Raw genomic sequence first — 19072 nt, forward strand, 5'->3', positions numbered from 1 at the left:
CAGGAGCTGGTGCTCACCTCTCTCTCTCCCTCCTTCTTAGGTTGACGGAAAACATGAGACGACTAAGTGAGTCCCTAGCGTGTCTGTGAGCGGCCATGGGAGCCGGTGGGACCCCTGAGCCGCGAGCGCGTGGTCAGTGGTGGTGGGGGGGGGGGGGCGGCAGCTCTGCGGTCCTGAGCTCAGCGGGACGTCTTTTCAGAAAGGTGTTCCCTGGGAGTTCTTAGGAAGAAGGCTCCCGCTGGGAGCATGTCGGGGGCCCCGCCCCGTGCATCCGGAGCAGGACAGGATGGGGCCAGCGCTGCCCGCCCGGCCCTGAGTGGGGGGCTCAGTTTCCCTCCAGGCCTGGGAGCCCCCGTGAAAGGTGGTGCTTTCCCAGATATTTGCCGGAGCCCAGGCGATGCCGAGGAACCATGCCCCCCCCCCCGGTTGCCCCTTTCTTATGTCTGCGGCTCAGGCATGAGGGCCAGGGATCAGGTAGCTGGTGTGTCCCCGCGGGGACGGTGGACAGCGCGCAGCACCCGGCGTGGCCGGAGAGCACCAGCAGAGGGTCAGGCACACGAGGAGCCTGAGTCGTTCGGGGCTCCCTTTGCTGGTTTGGCGCCTCCCCCCCACCCCCACTGCTGCCCCCCGCCCTCCGGGTGTGCCCGAGCTCTGGCTTCATCGCGGTCTGTTCTGTCCCCAGAGCGTGGTGCCAAGCCCGTCACCAGCTTCGTGAAGAACCTCTCTGCCTTATCCGACTGGTACTCCATCTACACGTCTGCCATCGCCTTCACTGTGAGCGCCCCCGGGTACCCTGCCATTTCCCAGGGACACACGCGCCTTAGCTTCTGTCTGGAAAGTGGGTACCGTGTCGCTACCCAGCCCCGGGGTTGCTGCAAGGATCAGGCGAGGGCACTGGGGGCGCCAGGGGCCAGCCCGTGTCTGCACACAGACAGCCCCATGGCAGCGTTCTCAGGAAGAGGCCTCTGTCCGCGCTTCAGTCACCTTTCTGGATGAGTCAGGAAGAGGACCGTGGGGAGGCTTGTCTGCCCAGGGGGGCCCCGCGCTCCTCCCACTGGGTGCCTGGGGGAGGCTCCTGGCAAACGCCCTGTGGCCTGGGGGCCGAGCTGAGCCTCTGCGAGCCAGCAGTCCTGGGGAAGGGTGGGAGAGCAGTGCCTGGCATCGGGGTGTGTTCTGGGGAAGACGGACAGGGCTGCTTGGCCTGAATGGTCCCCTGGCCGCCGTCCCCAGCCCCGCACAAGGAGACCCTCTCGTCACTGGAAGGAGGACACAGGTCGCCCACCTGCCTGCCAGGCCCCGAGGCCAGAGGGGGGTGGCCGCAGCTCCCAAAGTCCCCATCTCTGCATTCTGGAGGTTCTGAGACCACCTTAGAGCCCACAGGCTGGCTCCAGCCCCGGGGAGGAGACGGGCATTTTGCATACACATAGAGAGAGCAGGATTCAGTGGCCAGGCCCCAGCCCCGCCTTCACCCCGGGGCCCCGCCCTCACCCTGAGGCCCCACCTTCACCCCAAGGCCCTGCCTTCACCCTGGAGGCCCCACCTTCACCCTTCAGGAACCCTCTGCTCCCTGAGGCCTGGGGTACCTGGGTCCTGCCTATCATTGCCAAGGGATGTGCCCGCCATTCAAACCCACCTTCCAGGCCTCTGCCTGAATCCCACTGCATTCCCTTCTCTGCCCCTTTCTGAGCATTTGCTCTGTGCCAGGCTGGTGGGCCCAGAGTGAAGGGGCCCGAGCCGCACTGGGCCTGGCACACAGCACGTAGGGGGTTCTCGGCCGGCGGTCGGTCACCTCGCTCGGCTGTGCTGAGTCCTGGTGGTGCTGCGGGCCCCAACACGGGGGAGCGACCCCCGGGGCTGGCAGGGGCCTCTGCTCTCCTCTGCCCGTCCCAGGCCACATCCAGTGGCTGCCTCCCTGGGGCGCCCCCCTCCCTACACTCCCAAAGCAGCTCCTCCCAGGGCTTCTCTGTCATGCGTTCCCTCCTTTGGGAGGACGCTGGGGGCCTGGGCTCCCCACCTCCCAGCATGGCTGGCCTGCCTGGTGGGGCGGGGGGCAAGGGGGAGAGGGCAAGGGGGCAGGATGTGGCCTGTCAGGCTGCCTGACTGTCTCTCTCTCCCTGGCTTTTTCTCCAAACCCGCAGGTGTACATGAATGCCGTGTGGCATGGCTGGGCCATCCCCATGTTCTTGTTTCTAGCAATTTTGAGGTTATCCCTCAATTACCTCATAGCCAGGTAGGTGAGCTGCTTACGTGGCAGGGCTGTCTCCCTACGATACACGAAGCCGCGGCACGCCTGAGCCGGGGCTGCCTCTCACACGGGGGTTTGGGGAGCGGTTGTCTGATAGGCTAGGCTCCCGAGCCCCCAGGAGGATGCCCACCCCCACTGGTCTGCGGGAGCCAGCAGTGGGTGGTCATCAGACCCCCCAGTGGCTCTTTGTCTCAGAGGCCCACGTGCACCTTCAGGGGGTCACCCCAGCCGCTCCTGTTTGCCGATGACATCCCCGGCTTGCTGGGCCTGCAGAGTCTTTGTGCCCTGGGAGGCCCTGGGGTTCAGAGGGAGGGTCCTTGCAATCACCAAGCCCAAGGAGCATCCTCTGCGTGCTCTGTGAGCACCCTCCGGGGGCCTCTGTGGAGAAACCCTCGTCCCCAGCTGCCTGGTCGGTCTGCACCTTTGGCTGCACCAGCAGCGAACCTCGGCCCCACGGCAGGCCTGAGGAGGGCCCCTGCAGTCCGATTTTTTTTTTTTTAAGATTTTATTTATTTACTTACTAGAGAATGAGCATAAGCAGGGGAAGGGGCAGAGGCAGAGGGAGAAGCAGACTCCCACTGAGCAGGGAGCCCGACATGGGGCTGGATCCCAGGACCCTGAGATCATGACCTGAACTCAAGACAGACACTTAACTGAGCCGCCCAGGCGCCCCTCCTGCAGTCCGATTTGTACCCAGCTGTTCCACAGTTGACACTTTCACATACAGTTTTCCTGGGTGCATCTCTCTGCCTGCTTAAGTTGGTTCATTTGGAAATGTTTTTTGTAGCGAAGAATATCTTTACATACCCAGGAAAGGGTCATCTGTGCCCAGACCAGGTGTGATTCTAGCCAAAGTACTTGCTATTACTATTTCACTGAGTTCTTTTGAAAGACCTATCTGTTCCACCTCTGGGCCCCCAGGGGAGGGGCCCGTGAGGGTGACCTTGAACTGTCCATCCTCAAGAACCAGGGAGCAGCCCTGGAGGTCTTGGCTGCAGAGGGGTTCTGAAGACCCTTCTGTCCCACGCTCCTTCCCGTCGGGGGCACAGGGCTGGGGATTCGATGTCGTCCCTCTGTGAAAGGCGTGTGATGGTCTCCTTACAGGGGCTGGAGGATACAGTGGAGCATCGTGCCTGAAGTCTCTGAACCAGTGGTAAGTCCTGGGAGGGCGAAGGTCTCCGTGTCCACCCGGTCAGCTTCCCCGAGCGTCCAGATGCAGCTGGGTGGATGCCTGGGGGAGCCCTGCCTGGCAAATGGAGTCAGGGAGCAGAAGGCCAGCCGCCCCCAGCACAGAGCCCTGGGTGGCCACACTCTGACCCCCTGCCAGCCGACACCCCCAGCGCCCCTTGCTGGCCCCGGCTTGGCTGCAAGGGAGGCAGGTTGCCGTGCCCCGGCCTGTCCTCACCCCTCCCAGTGGGGATGATATGCCGCAGGGGGGGCACCCGGGGGCCTCCCGGACCAGAGGATGAGTAGCGCAGGGATCAGCAAGCTGCGATCTGCTGGGCCCCAGCATCTAGGAGGCCCTCGGGAGGTTCTTGTTGAATGAACTCAGACAAACAGGGGGAGGTCACGGCCCCCTTTTGCCTCAGTTTCCCTCCATGCAAAGCGAGGGGTGGAGGGCTACGTGGTCTTGGACGCACCTTTGCAGATGAGCCGTCGAAGCGCGACTCCCTGCTGGCTTGGGGTCTGCCACTGCCCGCCCACCCTCTCGGGCACCAGGGGGGCGTCCTCTGGGACAGCCGGCCCCTGCTGTGGGGGGGGGGGGCAGCAGAGCGACCTGCTCCTGGGGCTGCAAGGCCTCTGGGCTGCTAAATTGTGGTGGAAATTCTCTCTCCCCTTTGGTTGCAGGAGCCTCCAAAGGAAGACTTGACTGTGTCTGAGAAGTTCCAGCTCGTGCTGGATGTCGCCCAGAAAGCCCAGGTGCTGCTCTTGGGCTCCGGCCTGGGGACGTCTCTGTGCCAGCCCTGCCCCCCAAACCCCAGGCCTGGCTTGTCTCTTGTCAGCTGACCGGCCATCAGCCTGCCCATCGATCCCTTGGCAGCACCCAGGACAGCCCGATTGGCGGGAGGGTCTAGGCTGTCGGCCGGCACCCTGGAGGGTGGGGAGACCCGCCGAGCCGGGGCGAGCCAGCTGCTGGGAGGGACACGGCCCGGGTCCAGCGTCCGTGCGGTTCCCTGCGCTTCGCGGGGACCCACCACCCCGCTCTCAGCCTGCGAGTGGCTGGGCGGGACGGCGGGGCTCTGTGCCCCCCCACCCCGGCTGTGGCCTCACGGGGGCGGCAACTCTGGCCCCCTGACGTCGTCCCCGTGTGGGCCGTGGCCCCGGGGCCTGCGGTGACCGCAGTTTCTCCACACAGAACCTCTTCGGCAAGATGGCCGACATCCTGGAGAAGATCAAGAAGTAAGTCCTCGGCCCCCCAGCCCGCGGTGTCAGGGGTGCGGCCCCGTCCCCAGCTGAGCCCCCCTCTCCCTTCCAGCCTGTTCATGTGGGTCCAGCCTGAGATCACGCAGAAGCTGTACGTCGCGCTGTGGGCCGCCTTCCTCGCCTCCTGCTTCTTCCCCTACCGCCTGGTGGGACTGGCCGTGGGTAAGGAGGCGCCTTGCCCCGGGTCAGGGCTGCCACACAGGTGAGGGGGTGAGGCGGGGGTCCCGGCCTGCTTCCCAGCAGAGCGTCCGCAGATGCACAGGCATCCGGAGGCCAGCTTAGCACACGCTTACGACAAGCTCATCCTCTGCTTCCAAGAGACTCCCCGCTTGCCCACTGAGCAGAGGGGCTGGTAGGCGTTGGGTATGGGCGGCGGTCAGCCAGCTCGGGTCGTGAGGGGTCAGGTCGCGGGAGGAGTGACGTAGGGGTGGAGATGTCATGGGGGGCGGTGGCCTCAATTCTGCGGGGTGAGGTCCAAGCAGAGGGTGAGGTTTGCGGAGTCTGCTTTGGGCAGGTCAGGAACAGCCCTTGGTCGGGGTGGAGTGGGCAGGGCAGTGAGGGGCGTGAGGCAGGTCGGTGGGTGGGGTTGTGGGGCCCTGGTGGGGCCCTGGGTTGTGGTTGGAGCCCGACCCCCCACAGTCGTGGATGGACCAGACGGTCGGAGGGCCCAGGGTTTGCCCCGAAGGGCTGGTAGGTGATGTTGCCATCCGGGGCCACCAGGGAGTGGGAGGGGCAGACTGGAGATGGGGTGTTCAGAGCTAATTCTGGGGTGGGGAGCATGCAGAATTCAGGGAGCCACGGGCCACAGGTCTGAATGTGCGGGACGTGGCCTTTGCCTGTATTTCAAACCATGGGGTGGCAGGATGACTTGAACTCCCCCATGGGTTCGTGGAAGCGCTGTACCGAACCCCTGTCTGGGGCTTCTGCAGGATAGGGAGAAGGTGTGAGCAGGTATGGAGGCTGCCCTGAGGCCAAGGCCATGGTCCTGTGGCTGCCCCAACCCACTCAGCCGTCTAACCCAGGAAGCTGCACCTTCCTCCCCAGGCCAGACCCCGAGCAATGACCCACTGTGGGGCCTCAGTGTCCCCAGCCTGGAGCGGGCACAGGGGACTGCACGGGTGGGGGCGAGGGTGGAGGGCTAATCTGAGCTGGGACCTTGTGCTCGGGGGTCGCACAGTGTGGGGGCCGTCCCCACTTGCCCACCAGCCCCAGCATGCAGCTGGGGCTTCGGTCTCTCGTTGGCCCTCCCCCTGCATGCCTTGCCAGGACAAGTGGGCTGGCAGACAGCGTGGCCTTGAGGGAAAGGACTGACACCAACCAAAGTGAAATGCCCTCATCCTGTTTCTCCCGGGGGCCCGGGCCGGCACACGAGGTCTCTGACCCAGGGTTGGAGGGGGGCCCCCGGCTGTGACGGCTGCCGGCCCATCAGGTCAGAGGGCAGCAGGCTGGGGGTGGGTCTCTCACGCTTTCCTTCATGTCACCCTTGGGGGGTGGTAAGTGGCGGGCTTGTTTGCGAGGTGGTGTGATCAACGGGAGCCACCTGAGGGTCCTGGGTGGTGAGACACGTAAGTGGACCCCCCCGTTGGCTGGGTCGCCTCGCCCTCCTGCTTCCCCTGCCCTGCGCTGGCCACATCTGGGTTTGGAGAGGCTGGCCGTGTGCCCTGGCCAGGACAGGACTGTTGCTCTTGTCCCCAGGACTCTACGCTGGGATCAAGTTTTTCCTCATCGACTTTATCTTCAAACGCTGCCCGAGACTACGAGCCAAATACGACACCCCCTACATCATCTGGAGGAGCCTGCCCACGGACCCGCAGCTCAAAGAGCGCTCTAGCGCCACCGTGTCACGCCGGGTAGGCTGGCCTCAGGCTGGGGCAGCGGCCCCCAGGCCCGCGCGTGCCCCTCCCGGTGCACGGGGAAGCTGGTGTCTTTCCGATTTTGTGGGGCCCTTGAAACAGACACAGTGCGGCGAGGATTTCCCCGCTCCTGGCACTGCTGTTCTGGAGGGCCCAGCAGCCCCGGGCGCAAGGTGGCCACTGGGGAAGGCCGTGCAGTGCTTACAAGCGGGGCTGGAGGCCCCCTCCCGCCTCAAGGCCCCTCAGACCCTCCCACGGACTTGCCCGGGCCATGCTGGCGCCCAGGCCAAGGGCAGGCAGGGCGCGGGGTGCTGGCCATGACCGCCCAGAGCTTGGGGGCCTTGAGGAGGGAGCCCTGGGAGCTACCGTCCGGCCCTCTGTTCCCTGGCTCTGAGGCTCAGGCCTACCTCGTGCCCACAGGCTGGTACTAGGCCTGTATTTTATTCATGGTGGAAGGCCTTTGTGGGTGGGTACCGGGCCTTGGGTCCCAAACCCGGACACAGAGGACAAGCTGGCCTAGGTGTTCTCCTCAGGGTCTCAGATGAGCGCGGGAGGTTCTGGGTCCCGTAGGACTCTTGGGGAGGTCTAGGAAGGCTTCCTGAAGGAGGTGACGTTAGATTGCTGTGTTGAGTGAGTGTCGTCTGGGGAGAGGGTGTCCAGTGACCGGTGATGGGAGGGAAGCTCTGGGTCAGGTGTGGGTCAGGCTCCCCAGGTTCCGGGACAACAAAGCTTATTGGAAGCCCACACTCATCATCAGGGTCTTTGTGAGCCAGCAGGCGGGCTCCGGTCACGCAGGTGGAGGTGGGCCCAAGGGAGGAGGCGCAGAGGTGGGCAGCCTGCCTCCCTGAGGGCGTGGGAGGGGTGGCCGGGACAGGGCCTTCCGGGGCCTTAAGGCCACTTAGCGCTGGCCAGTCTCCGGAGAGACAGTGAAGGGGAGCGAGGCCGTGGGCTTCCCGGGGGGCGGGGGGCGGGGGGCGAGGGAAACCCAGCCAAGGGGTGTGTGCTTGCAGCTCGGCTCAGCCACTGTGTGTGTGTAGCTCACGCCACGTGGACCCACTTTTTGCTTGTCTTGGTCACGCGTGTGTCTGTTGTCTCCTCTCTGGTCAGGTGTCAGGCCATGACAAGGTAGGAGGTCTGTGTGGAAGCCCCTCCTCCACGGGGACCTGATGCTGTGCGTTGCTGTGTTGTGACCCTGACCTTCCAATGTCGCTTTCCGTGGCCCATCCCCCGGCCAGTTCCGATTTCGGAAATGCCAGGAATGGCCTCTGTGCCGAGCGCCTGGCGGCCCGGGGTCTGGACTGCGTGTGCCAGGGTGCAGGCTCCGGCACGGCCTTTTGGAGTGGGGACGCTGCTGGGGGAAGAGGGGCCCTCCCCTCTGCTGTGGGGCTTCCCTGCCCCGAGGAAGCGGGGGTTGCGGGGTGAGGAGCGGCCCCCGGCAGGGGCTCGTAGGGGTCTGCACCCCACATCTGGGCATCCGTGCCTGTCGCTCGTCTATGTGTACAGTTGGGCGAGGGGGTGGGGGGCCGCGTAGGTCCCTGTGCCCCCCACCCCCAGCTGGCGTGGCTGACGGCGACACGCATGCTCTTGGCAGCTACAGACGGCCTCCTCTCGGAGCTACGTCTCCAGCGCGCCCGCCAGCCTCAACAAGGATGAAGACACTGGCCGCTTCCACGGTACCAAGAAAGGCAATTTCCACGAGATCTTTAACTTGACGGAAAACGAGCGACCGCTGCCGGGTACGTGTGCGCAGAGTCTGTGGCCCGCCCTGGCCGGGTGGGGAGTTCGCCCCCGTGCTGGGCCCGGCGGCAGGGGCCAGCCTTGGGGGCCCGGGAGGGCTCTTGGCAGGCGGCGGGAGGAGCCAGGTGCTCCTGGGCCGCTCGGGGGTCCCATCCTTCCGCAATGGATGGTTGAGCTGCAGGAATTCAGAGGGTCCCGCAGAGCGCGGCTCAGAGCTGCTCCCCAGCTGGGGCCTCGCACAAGCAGGTGCGGCCCCTGCGCACCCCAGCCTTGACCTGGTGGACGGCAGCTGGGTGCCCAGGGAGCTGGGCTCTTCGAACCGCCTGGCAGGCCGCAGAAGGAAGCCGCAGAGAGCTAAGCTTTGACCTCGTCCCGCCCCCCATCCTGCTGACCGAGGGCGTGCAAATGCATCCCCGTCATGGCCGCGGTTCGATCCATTTGCACAACCTGAGCCGTGTGCTTCTCCTTCAAGGGGACGAAAGTCCCCGCCGACTCACGCGCCGGAGCAAACCCCAGCTCTCCAGGAAGGCAGAGGGCGCCTGTCTTCCTCCCGCGGGCTTTATCGGGGGGTGGGGAGCGTGTTGGTGCATCCCTGAGGAGCCCGGGCTGATGGGTCGCCTCTGTCCCCACTAGTGTGTGAGAATGGCTGGCGCTGCTGCCTGATAAACCGCGACCGCAAGATGCCCACCGACTACATCCGCAACGGCGTTCTGTACGTGACGGAGAAGTGAGTGCCTCCGTGCCGCTCCTGCCGAAGGGACGGGCCTCAGGGACGGTCCCGGCTCTCGCTGGACGCCCCAGGATGCGTGACGCTGCGAACACGAGTCAGATGCGGTGTAGACCGTGGAGTCAGCTCTAGAAGCGATAAAACTCTCTCTCAGAGTGAAATCCTTTGTAAAAAGCCAGTGCGTGGTGCCAGGTGGGAGGGGCTCTCTGCTTGGGGTCGCCGCCCGCCCCACGGGGGGACCGTGGTGGCCGCAGCCCGGGCGGGCGTCCCTGTGCCGTGTCTGGATCATGCCTCTCTCCTTTCTCCCCTCGTAGTTACTTGTGCTTCGAAAGCTCCAAATCCGGTTCTTCCAAGAGAAACAAGGTCATCAAGCTGGTGGACATCACAGACATCCAGAAGGTCAGTATGGGCCCCCGCCGTTCTCCGTTACCCCTTTAGGATTCCGGAGGAGAGAGGCCAGAGGGCCACGAAGCTGATGGGCTTCAGTTGGAAGTCAGATATGTTCACAGTGAGGGAGTGATGCTATTCGGAGACATTGGGGTACCCACGTCAGGGCTCCCCTTCTAGAAGGTTTCCATGTAGACACTGGCTCCCATTCGTGTCCATGTACCACGGGCCACCCCACATCCTCACGGGTCAGCGCCAGGTGCCTTCCCACAGGGGGGAAGGGGGGAGGGGGGAGCACAGCAAGGTGGGCCCGGCCAGGCGCCTGGGCCCCCTTATCACTGTGTATCCACCCCTCGGCCCTGAGATGCTCCCCCCACCGCGGGCGTGTCCTCAGCCAGTGTTCCTCGAGTGTGGTCACGTGGAGTGGGCAGGGCATGTGCAGTACCCAAACGAGGGCCTGGCACACACACTTGGGCAAGGGTGGCCGGGCCCACCTGCCCCCCGCCTCCAGGGTCTGAGCGTCTGGGGTACAGGCTAGCCCGGGCCGGGGGTGGGCCCCAGCTCCCCCCACAGAGAGATGTGCAGCCGTTAGGACAGGAGGCGCCCCCCCACACACACACACTGCCCCTCAGGGAGACCCCGTCCCACTCGGGCCTGCTGGGAGAGGGTGGGATGGGGAAGGGGGCAGGTCTGGTCTCTTGGTCAGGAAGTCAGTCCGTCCTGTCGTGCTCAGGAAGGCTGGGCTCCGTGGGCCCCTGGGAGAATGCCCTGGGGCCTGGGGACAGGCCTGGCCCTGATCCTGGGAGGGGCCCAGGCTGACCGTGCGCTGTCGTCCCTCAGTACAAGGTCCTCTCTGTCCTCCCGGGCTCAGGCATGGGGATCGCGGTGTCAACGCCATCAACCCAGAAAGTAAGTGCTGGGCAGGAAGCTGGGGAGATGGCAGGGTGGCCCAGGGGTGTGGCTGTAAATCCCTGGGGCACGTGGAGCCACCGACCGGCTGGGGACCCAAGGGGCCCCCTCGCTTCCTCTTTCCTTCACTGTGGCCACCGGAGCCTCCTGCCACTGCACGTCCGGGTCAGGTTCGGGGCTGAGGCCCGCGGGGAGGTGGGTGGGGCCGGGGGGGCCTGGCCTCCGTGGGGGGAGGGGTCTGCCCTTGGGCACCAGACCCTGTGGGGCTCCGCTCGGACCTGGCCTGGGGCCAGGCAAGGCCCGCGTGTCGGGGCGTCTAGTCCTCATGCCAGCCTGGCTGCGCGGGGTCACCCACGGCATCTCCACCCGCCAGCCACTGGTGTTCGGGGCCATGGTGCATAGAGACGAGGCGTTCGAGACCATTTTCAGCCAGTACATGAAAATCACGGCGGCCGCGGCATCTGGCAGCGACAGCTAGTGTTGATTCTCCCAGGACGATGCTGGAAGGGTTTTGTTTTGGTTTTGGTTTTTTTGTTGTTTTTTTTAAACAATTTGATAGTGGAAAAACAATTGGACATCCTCCTGATCTTTTGCAATAATTCCCCTCGATCTGTGGTTTTTATTGTGTTCACCCCGCGATTCACGGACCCCTTCACGCAGGGGTTGGGGCCCTCAGGCGGTGCCCGCCCATCTCACGGGTGAGGCGTGTCTCACGGACACATGGACACGGAGGGCAGGGGATCCTCGGAGGCCAGCGGAAAGGAGGACACACAGGACCCGCCCGCCCCAGAGGCCGAAGCTCCTCCACCCCGAAGCTGTAGCCGAGGAGCACCGGTGGTCCCTCTTCCCGGGTGTGAAGGATGTCGGTGATGAGCGACTCAGAGGCGCCTTCGCCCACCACCCTGAACTGGCCAGTGGGTCTCGCTCCTTCTGCTAGCGAGGCCTGCTGCGAGTCGTCAGAGGGGGGCCCGGGGCAGGGGCGCGGCTTGATCTGGCTTAGGCTCCGTGCTGACCGGCCGCGGGGCCCCACCTGCCACGAAGGCCAGTGGCCGTCTCGGCCTCCCGAGCCGCCAGGAGGCCCGGGGTCGGTGGCCCCCGTGGCCGTGGAGTGGCACGCAGGCAGAAGCACATCTTTTTCACACTCTGCTCTTTGGAAAGCCCCGTAGACCATCTACCAAGGCTTTGGGGGGCACTCTGAGCTTGGGTTGCTCTCAGATGGAAATCAACCGCAGCATGGCTGGCGCCGGCCTCACGGCAGAAGCCACCTGTGTTGGTGAGGGAGGGGGCCCTGCGGCCTGGGGTGGGAGCGGCCCGGACACAGGGTGGGCCAGGCTTGCGGCCGGTCTGCCGTGGTTGCTGTGCGGGGGGTTGCTCGGGAGGTCACCGGCTGCGGGGAGTGACCGTGAGCGGAGCCCAGAGGCTTGGGGCCGGACGGTCCGCACCCCTGACGTCTGACAGGGTCCTGGCAGGCTCACCCTCGTGCCAGCACACCCCGGGGTGGGAGCGAGCCGCCCCCCTCCCTGCGCCCAGCACCAGTCTGGGCCCCGCCCAGGACGCCAGCGCGCTTGTGGCCGAGGCCGGAGGCTGCCATCTGCAGGCTGGGTTCACTTGGGGACAGGCCTGTGACCTCTGTGAAGGACAGGCTGAGATTGTGGTGGTCAGCGTGACCGCCCTCCTGGTCAGCACACTTCCAACTCCATCAGTCCAGTTCCTCGGCTTGTCCTGAGTCCTTTGGGCATCACGGAGATTGTTGTTTTTTGAAGAAACAGAAGATTCTATTTTTTACAGAGAGCAAGCTGTTTTTCTTATTTTTGTATCATTTTTCAGATGTAATTTTTACCTTGGCTCCAATGCTAATTTGCTGGTTTGGGTGAGTCTGGTGGCATCGCTCACGTCCCCATTCACGGGGGGCCATGGGGGCCGCACGCCAGGGCCCGGGCCGCGCTCCTGGGGAGCTGCGCCGACCAGCCTGATGAAGCACACACCCCACCCGGTCGGTGAGATCGGAGGGCGCCTGCGGCTCCCACCGCCCCGGTCCGGCTGGCGCTGCTGTTCGCGAGATCCCGCGGGCCGGCCTTCCGTCAAACTGAAGGCAGAACCCACTCTAAGTCTCGGCTTTGGCTCCCACCGTGGGCGCAGGCGGACCGGCTCCCGAGGCACCCCCGGGGACCCTCCCTCGGTGCCTGAGGCGAGGCGGGGTGGGCCCTGAGCGGCCCCCGGGGACAGGCTTCAGGGTGACGCCTGTGGGTGCCACTCAGACCCCTCCCTGGGCCCGCCAAGGGGTCGGTGTGGTGGGGCTCGCCCTCCTCAGCAGAGCGGGTGGTTTGGTTCGAGTCCCTTTTGAGGAGAAAGGGAGATGAAAACTGACCACGTGCGGGGCGCGGCCGCGGGGGCCCTGGGGGGTCGTGCGCCAGTGGCCGGGCCCTTGGGGAGAGCGCGGCCCACACGGGCTCCCGGCGGCCCGGCAGAGAGAGCCCGGAGTTTCTATCAAATTGTGTAAATCTGGGCAGATATTTAATTTCTATGACTAATCACTGAACTAGAATGAATGTCACATTTTTTATGTCCGAAGCTTGAGTCTATTTTGGATCTGTAAATAATCGTTCCTGCTGTCACTTTTGTTCAACAAAAGGATTGTACTGTATGAAGAACCGATGAAAAACCCCCGTAACATTTTTTAAAGAAAACTTTGTTTGTTTAAAGAAGTCTTGTATAAATTATAATTTTTATTTAAATAAACCTGAAATGCTTTGTGCTCAGGGAGGGTGGGGGCGCTCGGCCTCCAGGGCGGGGCCCCTGTGCATCGCACGCAGCTGAGTGGGGCAGGCGGGCACCCCTCGGGTGGCCCACGACCCCCGCGGCTGCCAGGGCTGGAGGGTAGCGGGGCTTTGGGCTCCAAAGCTGTCTGGGTGAGGGGTGAGGTGGGTGCCGGGGAGGCGGGCTGTGGGGCGGGGCCATGAAGGGGGTGGGGGGCATGGACATCGAGGGGAGGCAGGGGCCCCGGTTCCCGAAGACTGGAGGGCCAGGTTGGGTCATCCAGGGCCTGGCGCTGGGTGGCCAGGCAGTGGGACCATCACTCTGCCGGGATATGGAGGAGCCTGGAAAAGGGTTCTCGGGGTTGGGGTGCAGGTCCTGGCCCCACCTGGGCATGACTCCCCTGGGAGTGGTGGGCATCTCTGGGACCAGGTGCTACCTGCAGCCCTCCCCCTGGGGTCTGGGCAGAGGGGTCCCTGGTGGCACCTGTGGCTCAGCCGGTCCAGACACCGACAGTGCGGACAGGGATGCAGGAACCCACTGACATCTGAAACCACCAGTCCTGTGTGGAGCTGAGCTGGGCACAGCTAAGCGCACCCAGCCTCCTGCACCCTGAGCCCACGGGAGCCCCACCCAGGTCCCACGAAGTGAGCTGGAGCTGAACAGAAACCAGGTCTGGTGGGCCAGCCCTGCGCTCAGAGGTGTGGCCTTTGTATCCTGCATCCACCCACCTGCTCATCCATACCTCCGTTGGTCTTTTCATCTATCTATCCATCCGTCCATCCACCCATCCACTGCAGGCACCGTCCTAGGGGCTGGGACGTTGCTGTGACCGGCCAGTGGTCCCTGGGGGACCGGGCACCCGGTGAACACTCTCGGGACTGCTGCACCCCCCACCCCGACTCTCCTGATGACAAGCCCCTCTGCGGCACAGCCCCAGAGGACAGGCGTGCGAGCTCCTGGCCCTGCGGGGACGCCTGCTCTGGGGATGGATACGGGTGAGGAGGGGTCGGAGCCCAGGGCGTGGGCAGCACGGGCCCCTCCCTGCCCACCCTTGCTGATGGGGCTCCCGGTTTGCCTGTATTATTATTTAATGTGTCAGTAAAGTAGCACAAATAAGTCTAATTGCTATTGTAAGAACTACTTGGGGACTGTATTTCGGTAGAATCGGTATTGTTGGCAGTCTGTATATTTTAGTTTGTGTGTTTACAGCAGTCCGACAGCTGAAGCTCTTGGCTTCCCCCTGGGGCGTCTGTGAAACCAAAGGAGGCGCCTTGGTGGCCTATGGTACTTGGGGAGACCGAGCCTCTGGCCGGCTGCTGAAATCTGCCCCCGCCACACGCTGGAGCTGGGAAGCCCCCTCTCCTGCAGGGTCCCGGCACCTCCTCCATCACGGGCTGGCATCGTGCCGGGGGTGCGGGGCTCCCAGCACACGGGCGGCAGAGGTGGGGGGCGGGCACCCTGGGCCCCGCTCCTTTAGAGACACTGTCGTCCCTTCTGTACTGGGAGTCCGCGCTCGCTGGCACAGACGGGGCACGAAATGGGTAAGGTCCTAAAGGGAGCTACTCAACTATTCCTACTTGCAGATGATGGTACAGTAGAAAACCCCCAGATCTGGAGGTAAGGTGTTTTTTTAAAGATTTTATTTATTTGACAGAGAGAGCACAAATGGGGACAGGGGAGGGGGCGGGGGGGGAGAGAAGCAGACCCCGGCAGAACCCTGACATGGGGTTCAATCCCAGGACCCCGGGACCATGACCTGAGCCGAAGGCAGACCCTTCACCAACTGAGCCACCCAGGCGTCCCATATGGGTAAGTTTTCATAGTAAGAGGCATGCTTTCTGGATACCAGATGATACACTAAAAAAATTTTAAAAATCACATTCCTATGTAAAAACAAAAAATTTTAGAATAGTCCCAAAATACAGTTTTTAAGAATATAGCTGAACAATTCAGAGATTGTGGGAAAATTATAAAACCACTTGGGTGGCTCAGTCGTTAAGCGTCTGCCTTCAGCTCGGGTCGTGAACCCAGGGTCCTGGGATCGAGCCCCGCATCGGGCTCCCTGCTCGGCGGGAAGCCTGCTTCTCCCTCTCCCACTCCCCCGGCTTGTGTTCCCTCTCTCGCTGTCTCTCTCTCTCTGTCAAATAAATAAAATACTTAAATAAAAAAAAACTATTCGAAAGACCTGAGTGAGGACTTATTAAGTGGGAATGTATGCAGTGTTCCTAGACTGGAAAGTTCAGCTTCATGATGGAAATGTCTTCTCAGACATGCAGAATTAAGAAGCAAGTTCCAGAAGATGACACACAGTGTGACTCCTTTCAGGTGAAGAGCAAAACCTGCGGAATAAGACGTTGCAGGTACTGTAAGTGTGTAGGGAAAGAAAGCACCTTTCTTGTGCCTGCTTGGGCTCGGGGGCTGTGGCCCGCCGAGTAAGCAGGCAGGCGAACAGGAGAAAAGGCAAACAATTATTTGATGCTAATAGCTTATTTTTTGTACATGGAGACATTTATAGAAAAAGATCGGAAGACCCGAAGAAGCAGTTAGACCCTGGGGTTTATGCACCATTTTAACAAAAGGGCAAATTCATCAAGACGTGACAAGACGAAGGAAAAGGTGTTTGGGCTTCTAAGGTAACAGGACTTTATTGGGTAATTTCATGTGGGGAAGTGAGGGAAGGTTAAGGGTTGTGCAGACCCATCTCGGCGCCGACCGTCCCAGTGGTAGAGGCGGTTCAGCTCCTGGCGTGAGAGGAAGACATGCCTTCTCAAGGGGAAGTTCACGTCCTTTTCAGCAGACGGGGTGGGGGGGGCAGAGGGTGCCTCCTGCATTTGCTGCTCCTTGACGGTCTGCAGCTCAAAACAATCCTTATGCCAAAGTGGCCTATTTCAGGGTAAGCTGTTCTGACCCCCCTCACGTGGATAAACAAGGGAATGGTACACTGGAAACGGGGGTCCCCCCACAAGGGGAACACAGGGACTTTAGGGTGAAGTTCTGTGTCTTGGTCTGGGTGGTAGCTACACATCGTTCGTTTTATTCTTGTTCTTTCAGTTGTTACAAAGGTGGGAGCACCTGGGTGGCTCGGTCGGTTGGGCATCGGACTCTTGATTTCGGCTCAGGTCATGATATCAGGGTTGTGGGATCGAGCCTGTGGTCGGCTGGGCTCCGTGCTCAGCGGGGAGTCTGCCTGGGATTCTCCCTCTCCCCCTGCTCACATGCACCTGCTTGCTCTCCAAAAAATTAAAAAAAAAAATGTGCATATGGAGCGCCTGGGTGGCTCAGTCCGTTGAGCGGCTGCCTTCGGCTCAGATCGTGATCCTGGAGTCCCAGGATCGAGTCCCGCATCAGGCTCCCTGCTCGGTGGGGAGCCTGCTTCTTCCTCTCTCTCTCCCTCTGCCGCTCCCCCTGCTTATGTTCCATCTCTCTTTGTGTCAAATAAATAAATAAAATCTTTAAAAAAAAATGGGTATATGTGTTCTCACAAAACATGCTCTACTTTGAACAAGAATTTATAAAAGAGAAAAAGAAACTCTGCCCAAAGTAACTTTATTTTGTCTTCCCAAACATATCAGAGCAAATACGCCATTTTCCAATCTTGAAACCAGCAAGATTACAAGAAAACGAAGCCACCCTTTCAGTCCATACTTGCCGGTTACACAGGATTGTACCAGAACAGTCACGCCCGCCCACTGGGCAGCAAGGCGCCGGGCACCAGGTGCACACTTGGGGAGGAGAATAAGCAGGAATAGGGTCGGAGCGTAATGGCTGCCATGGTGTTTTTGCACCAATAAGTCACGAAGTTAAAACATAGACTAACCTTCTAGATGATCCTAAGTTTTCACTAACCCACCATCAGTTCCATTTTTTTTTTTTTCCCCAAGTCCCTGGAGTCCAGGTGTTGTGGGGCCTTCCTGGACATCCGCGCCTCTCGCCCACGTGGGAATGTCTGAACGGTCCTTGTGTCCTGTGTGCAGATCATCGAGAACTCTCGGGGTGTTCCGACAATCACACACGCCCCAGAAGAGCCCCAAGGCCTGCGGTTCTGGACGTCGGTGTGCGGGCAGCCGTGCGGGAAGCCCGGGGCGGGGCCGGCTCTCCCGGGGAACAGAAGATGCTTACCGTGGCCTGGACTGTTTTTCTAAAATTGGCAGTGGGTTTTAGGACAGACCAGTACTGTTTCGGGGAAACTTGCGAAGGAGCACATTCCACGGCGCGGTTCTGGCTGGCTGGGCCCTGACGCGCGGCCCTGCTCCCACACGGAGCTGCCCGTCCTCTGGTTTCTTCCAACCAGCAGCGGGCACTGAGAATCACAAACGGCCAGTGTAGCTGTCCACTCCGTACCCAGACTCGGCGCCCACCCACGACCTCGTAGACCATGCCATTTTTGCAATTACTTGATAATGTGGTCTGTTGAAAAAACCACTGTTAAAGCTGCCCTTTTGTCTGACCCGGATGGGACTGAGTGATAAAGCAGGAGATTTCGTGTATACTTCAAAATACAAACGCTGCAAGTGAATTCTAAAAACGTACGATGCCTGTTGATGCCAACAGGACCAGCTGCACCTCCGTAAGCCAAGCGCACAACAGCGCGTCAGTAACGACCTCCTCTGACAGTCGGGCTTCCGCTCTCCGCGAACCAGAGTTCGGGCTCTGCAGCTTGTATTTCAGATGGAGCTATTTTCGATGCATCTTCCACATACCTAAGTGTGCATACAAAGAAAACGAGGCCAGAGCGCGGACGAGGGCCGCCCCAGGGGCTGGGCGGGGGGGGGGGTCACAGCTACAGGGAAGCCCCGGCCGCTGCGGCTCCGGCTCGTCAGCAGACGTCCATGGCGCTAACCACGGAGACTGCGGTCTTCCGGTTGAAAAGGACATCATTTTCAATAAATATATAGACTCAAGTGTGCAGAAAAGCACAAGTCTGGACCACGTATGTGGACTTGGGGCCTGCACCCAAGGAGCCCCGGGCACTCGGGACCCCACCCCAGCGGGGCTCGGGCACTCGGGTTTGAAGTGAACACAGAATTCACAAAGTGCATTTGTATGTCCTGTGCACTCGCTTCCTTCCGCTTCCCCACGGCCCACCTGTTACTCACTGGGTCGCTATGAAGCTTCGGTACTCCACATTTAAAATAGATGCCAGGTCCCGAGCTCATGATTGTTCTTGCTACCAGCTGGATTGTCCCAGAAGCACTAGCACGATGAAAGCAAGGGCTGGGATTTTAAAGAAACAGTGTCCCTCCTGTCCGTGTCCTTCTCCCTAAAATGGTCCTGCTCCCAGGTCACCGAAGCCGCCCAGGATGCACCGGATCCAGTAAGCGCGTCCCGAGCACAAGTTAAGGTGAAGATAACATGAAGGCAATCCAGTGTTTTCCAAAACCTGATCATAAACCTTCGAGTAAGTCCTGCAAAGCGGATCAATGAGCTGCTAGGTACCTCCCGCCAGATGCTCTGCTCACACCCACTGTCCCTAAAATGACTGCAGTAGAGCCACGGATGGGCCCTTGAAAACTCTGCGCCATTGGCATAAAATCTAAGAAGGCGGCGCCCCCAAACCGACAAGTGCCGTTTGCTGAGAATAAGTTATGTGAAGCACAACCCACAGGTTCACAGAGAGCTGAAAATGCCAGGTATGTTCACGAAATTGCTGACAAAGATATTTTGTCTAAAATCAAGATCTAACTATCAAAAATAAATTTCTAAATTTAAACATATGTATCAACATAATTGTTCTGCAGAAATTTTCTTAAATAATGTTCACGCTTCCCAAGCACGGCAAGGCAGGTGATGCGGGAGGATGGCTCAGCTGTCCCGTTCTTCCTTAGGACCCTCCTCGATGCCCCGTGCAAAGAGGCGAACGAGCTGGCAGTGGACCCTGCAGAGACAAAGGGCCACGTGTGACCCCCAGGGCCTCCTGACCCTTGGCCCCGCAGCTGGTCAAGGCTGGAGGGGGGGTGGGGGTCTCCTCGTGGCCGGCTCTGGGCCTGACCCCCCGCAGGGACCCACACTCTTGAGAAGCCTGTTTCGTAAAGG

At 61.5% G+C, this 19072-nt stretch overlaps 2 protein-coding genes across 4 annotated transcripts in view; one reads left to right on the plus strand and one right to left on the minus strand.

Moving 5' to 3' along the window:
- The window catches only part of GRAMD4 (GRAM domain containing 4), a 29472-nt gene extending 16451 nt beyond the window's left edge, over positions 1 to 13021 (plus strand). The window contains exons 4-16 of the mRNA XM_081819015.1: positions 4 to 66; positions 683 to 774; positions 2139 to 2230; positions 3350 to 3398; positions 4094 to 4165; positions 4602 to 4645; positions 4722 to 4831; positions 6365 to 6519; positions 8114 to 8258; positions 8893 to 8986; positions 9301 to 9385; positions 10214 to 10282; positions 10656 to 13021. Of these exons, the coding sequence (XP_081675141.1) occupies positions 4 to 66; positions 683 to 774; positions 2139 to 2230; positions 3350 to 3398; positions 4094 to 4165; positions 4602 to 4645; positions 4722 to 4831; positions 6365 to 6519; positions 8114 to 8258; positions 8893 to 8986; positions 9301 to 9385; positions 10214 to 10282; positions 10656 to 10760 (1175 nt within the window). The 3' untranslated portion in view covers positions 10761 to 13021. The remainder of the gene's footprint in view (positions 1 to 3; positions 67 to 682; positions 775 to 2138; positions 2231 to 3349; positions 3399 to 4093; positions 4166 to 4601; positions 4646 to 4721; positions 4832 to 6364; positions 6520 to 8113; positions 8259 to 8892; positions 8987 to 9300; positions 9386 to 10213; positions 10283 to 10655) is intronic.
- Positions 13022 to 16569: 3548 nt separating this feature from the next.
- The window catches only part of CERK (ceramide kinase), a 40735-nt gene continuing 38232 nt past the window's right edge, over positions 16570 to 19072 (minus strand). For all 3 annotated transcript variants that reach the window (XM_081822662.1, XM_081822661.1, XM_081822663.1), the window contains one exon: positions 16570 to 18914. In XM_081822662.1, the coding sequence (XP_081678788.1) occupies positions 18842 to 18914 (73 nt within the window). In that variant the 3' untranslated portion in view covers positions 16570 to 18841. The remainder of the gene's footprint in view (positions 18915 to 19072) is intronic.

This window comes from Leptonychotes weddellii, chromosome 5 (genome assembly GCF_054177405.1).
Source record: "Leptonychotes weddellii isolate Sample4059 chromosome 5, ASM5417740v2, whole genome shotgun sequence".
NCBI classification, from domain to species: domain Eukaryota; kingdom Metazoa; phylum Chordata; class Mammalia; order Carnivora; family Phocidae; genus Leptonychotes; species Leptonychotes weddellii.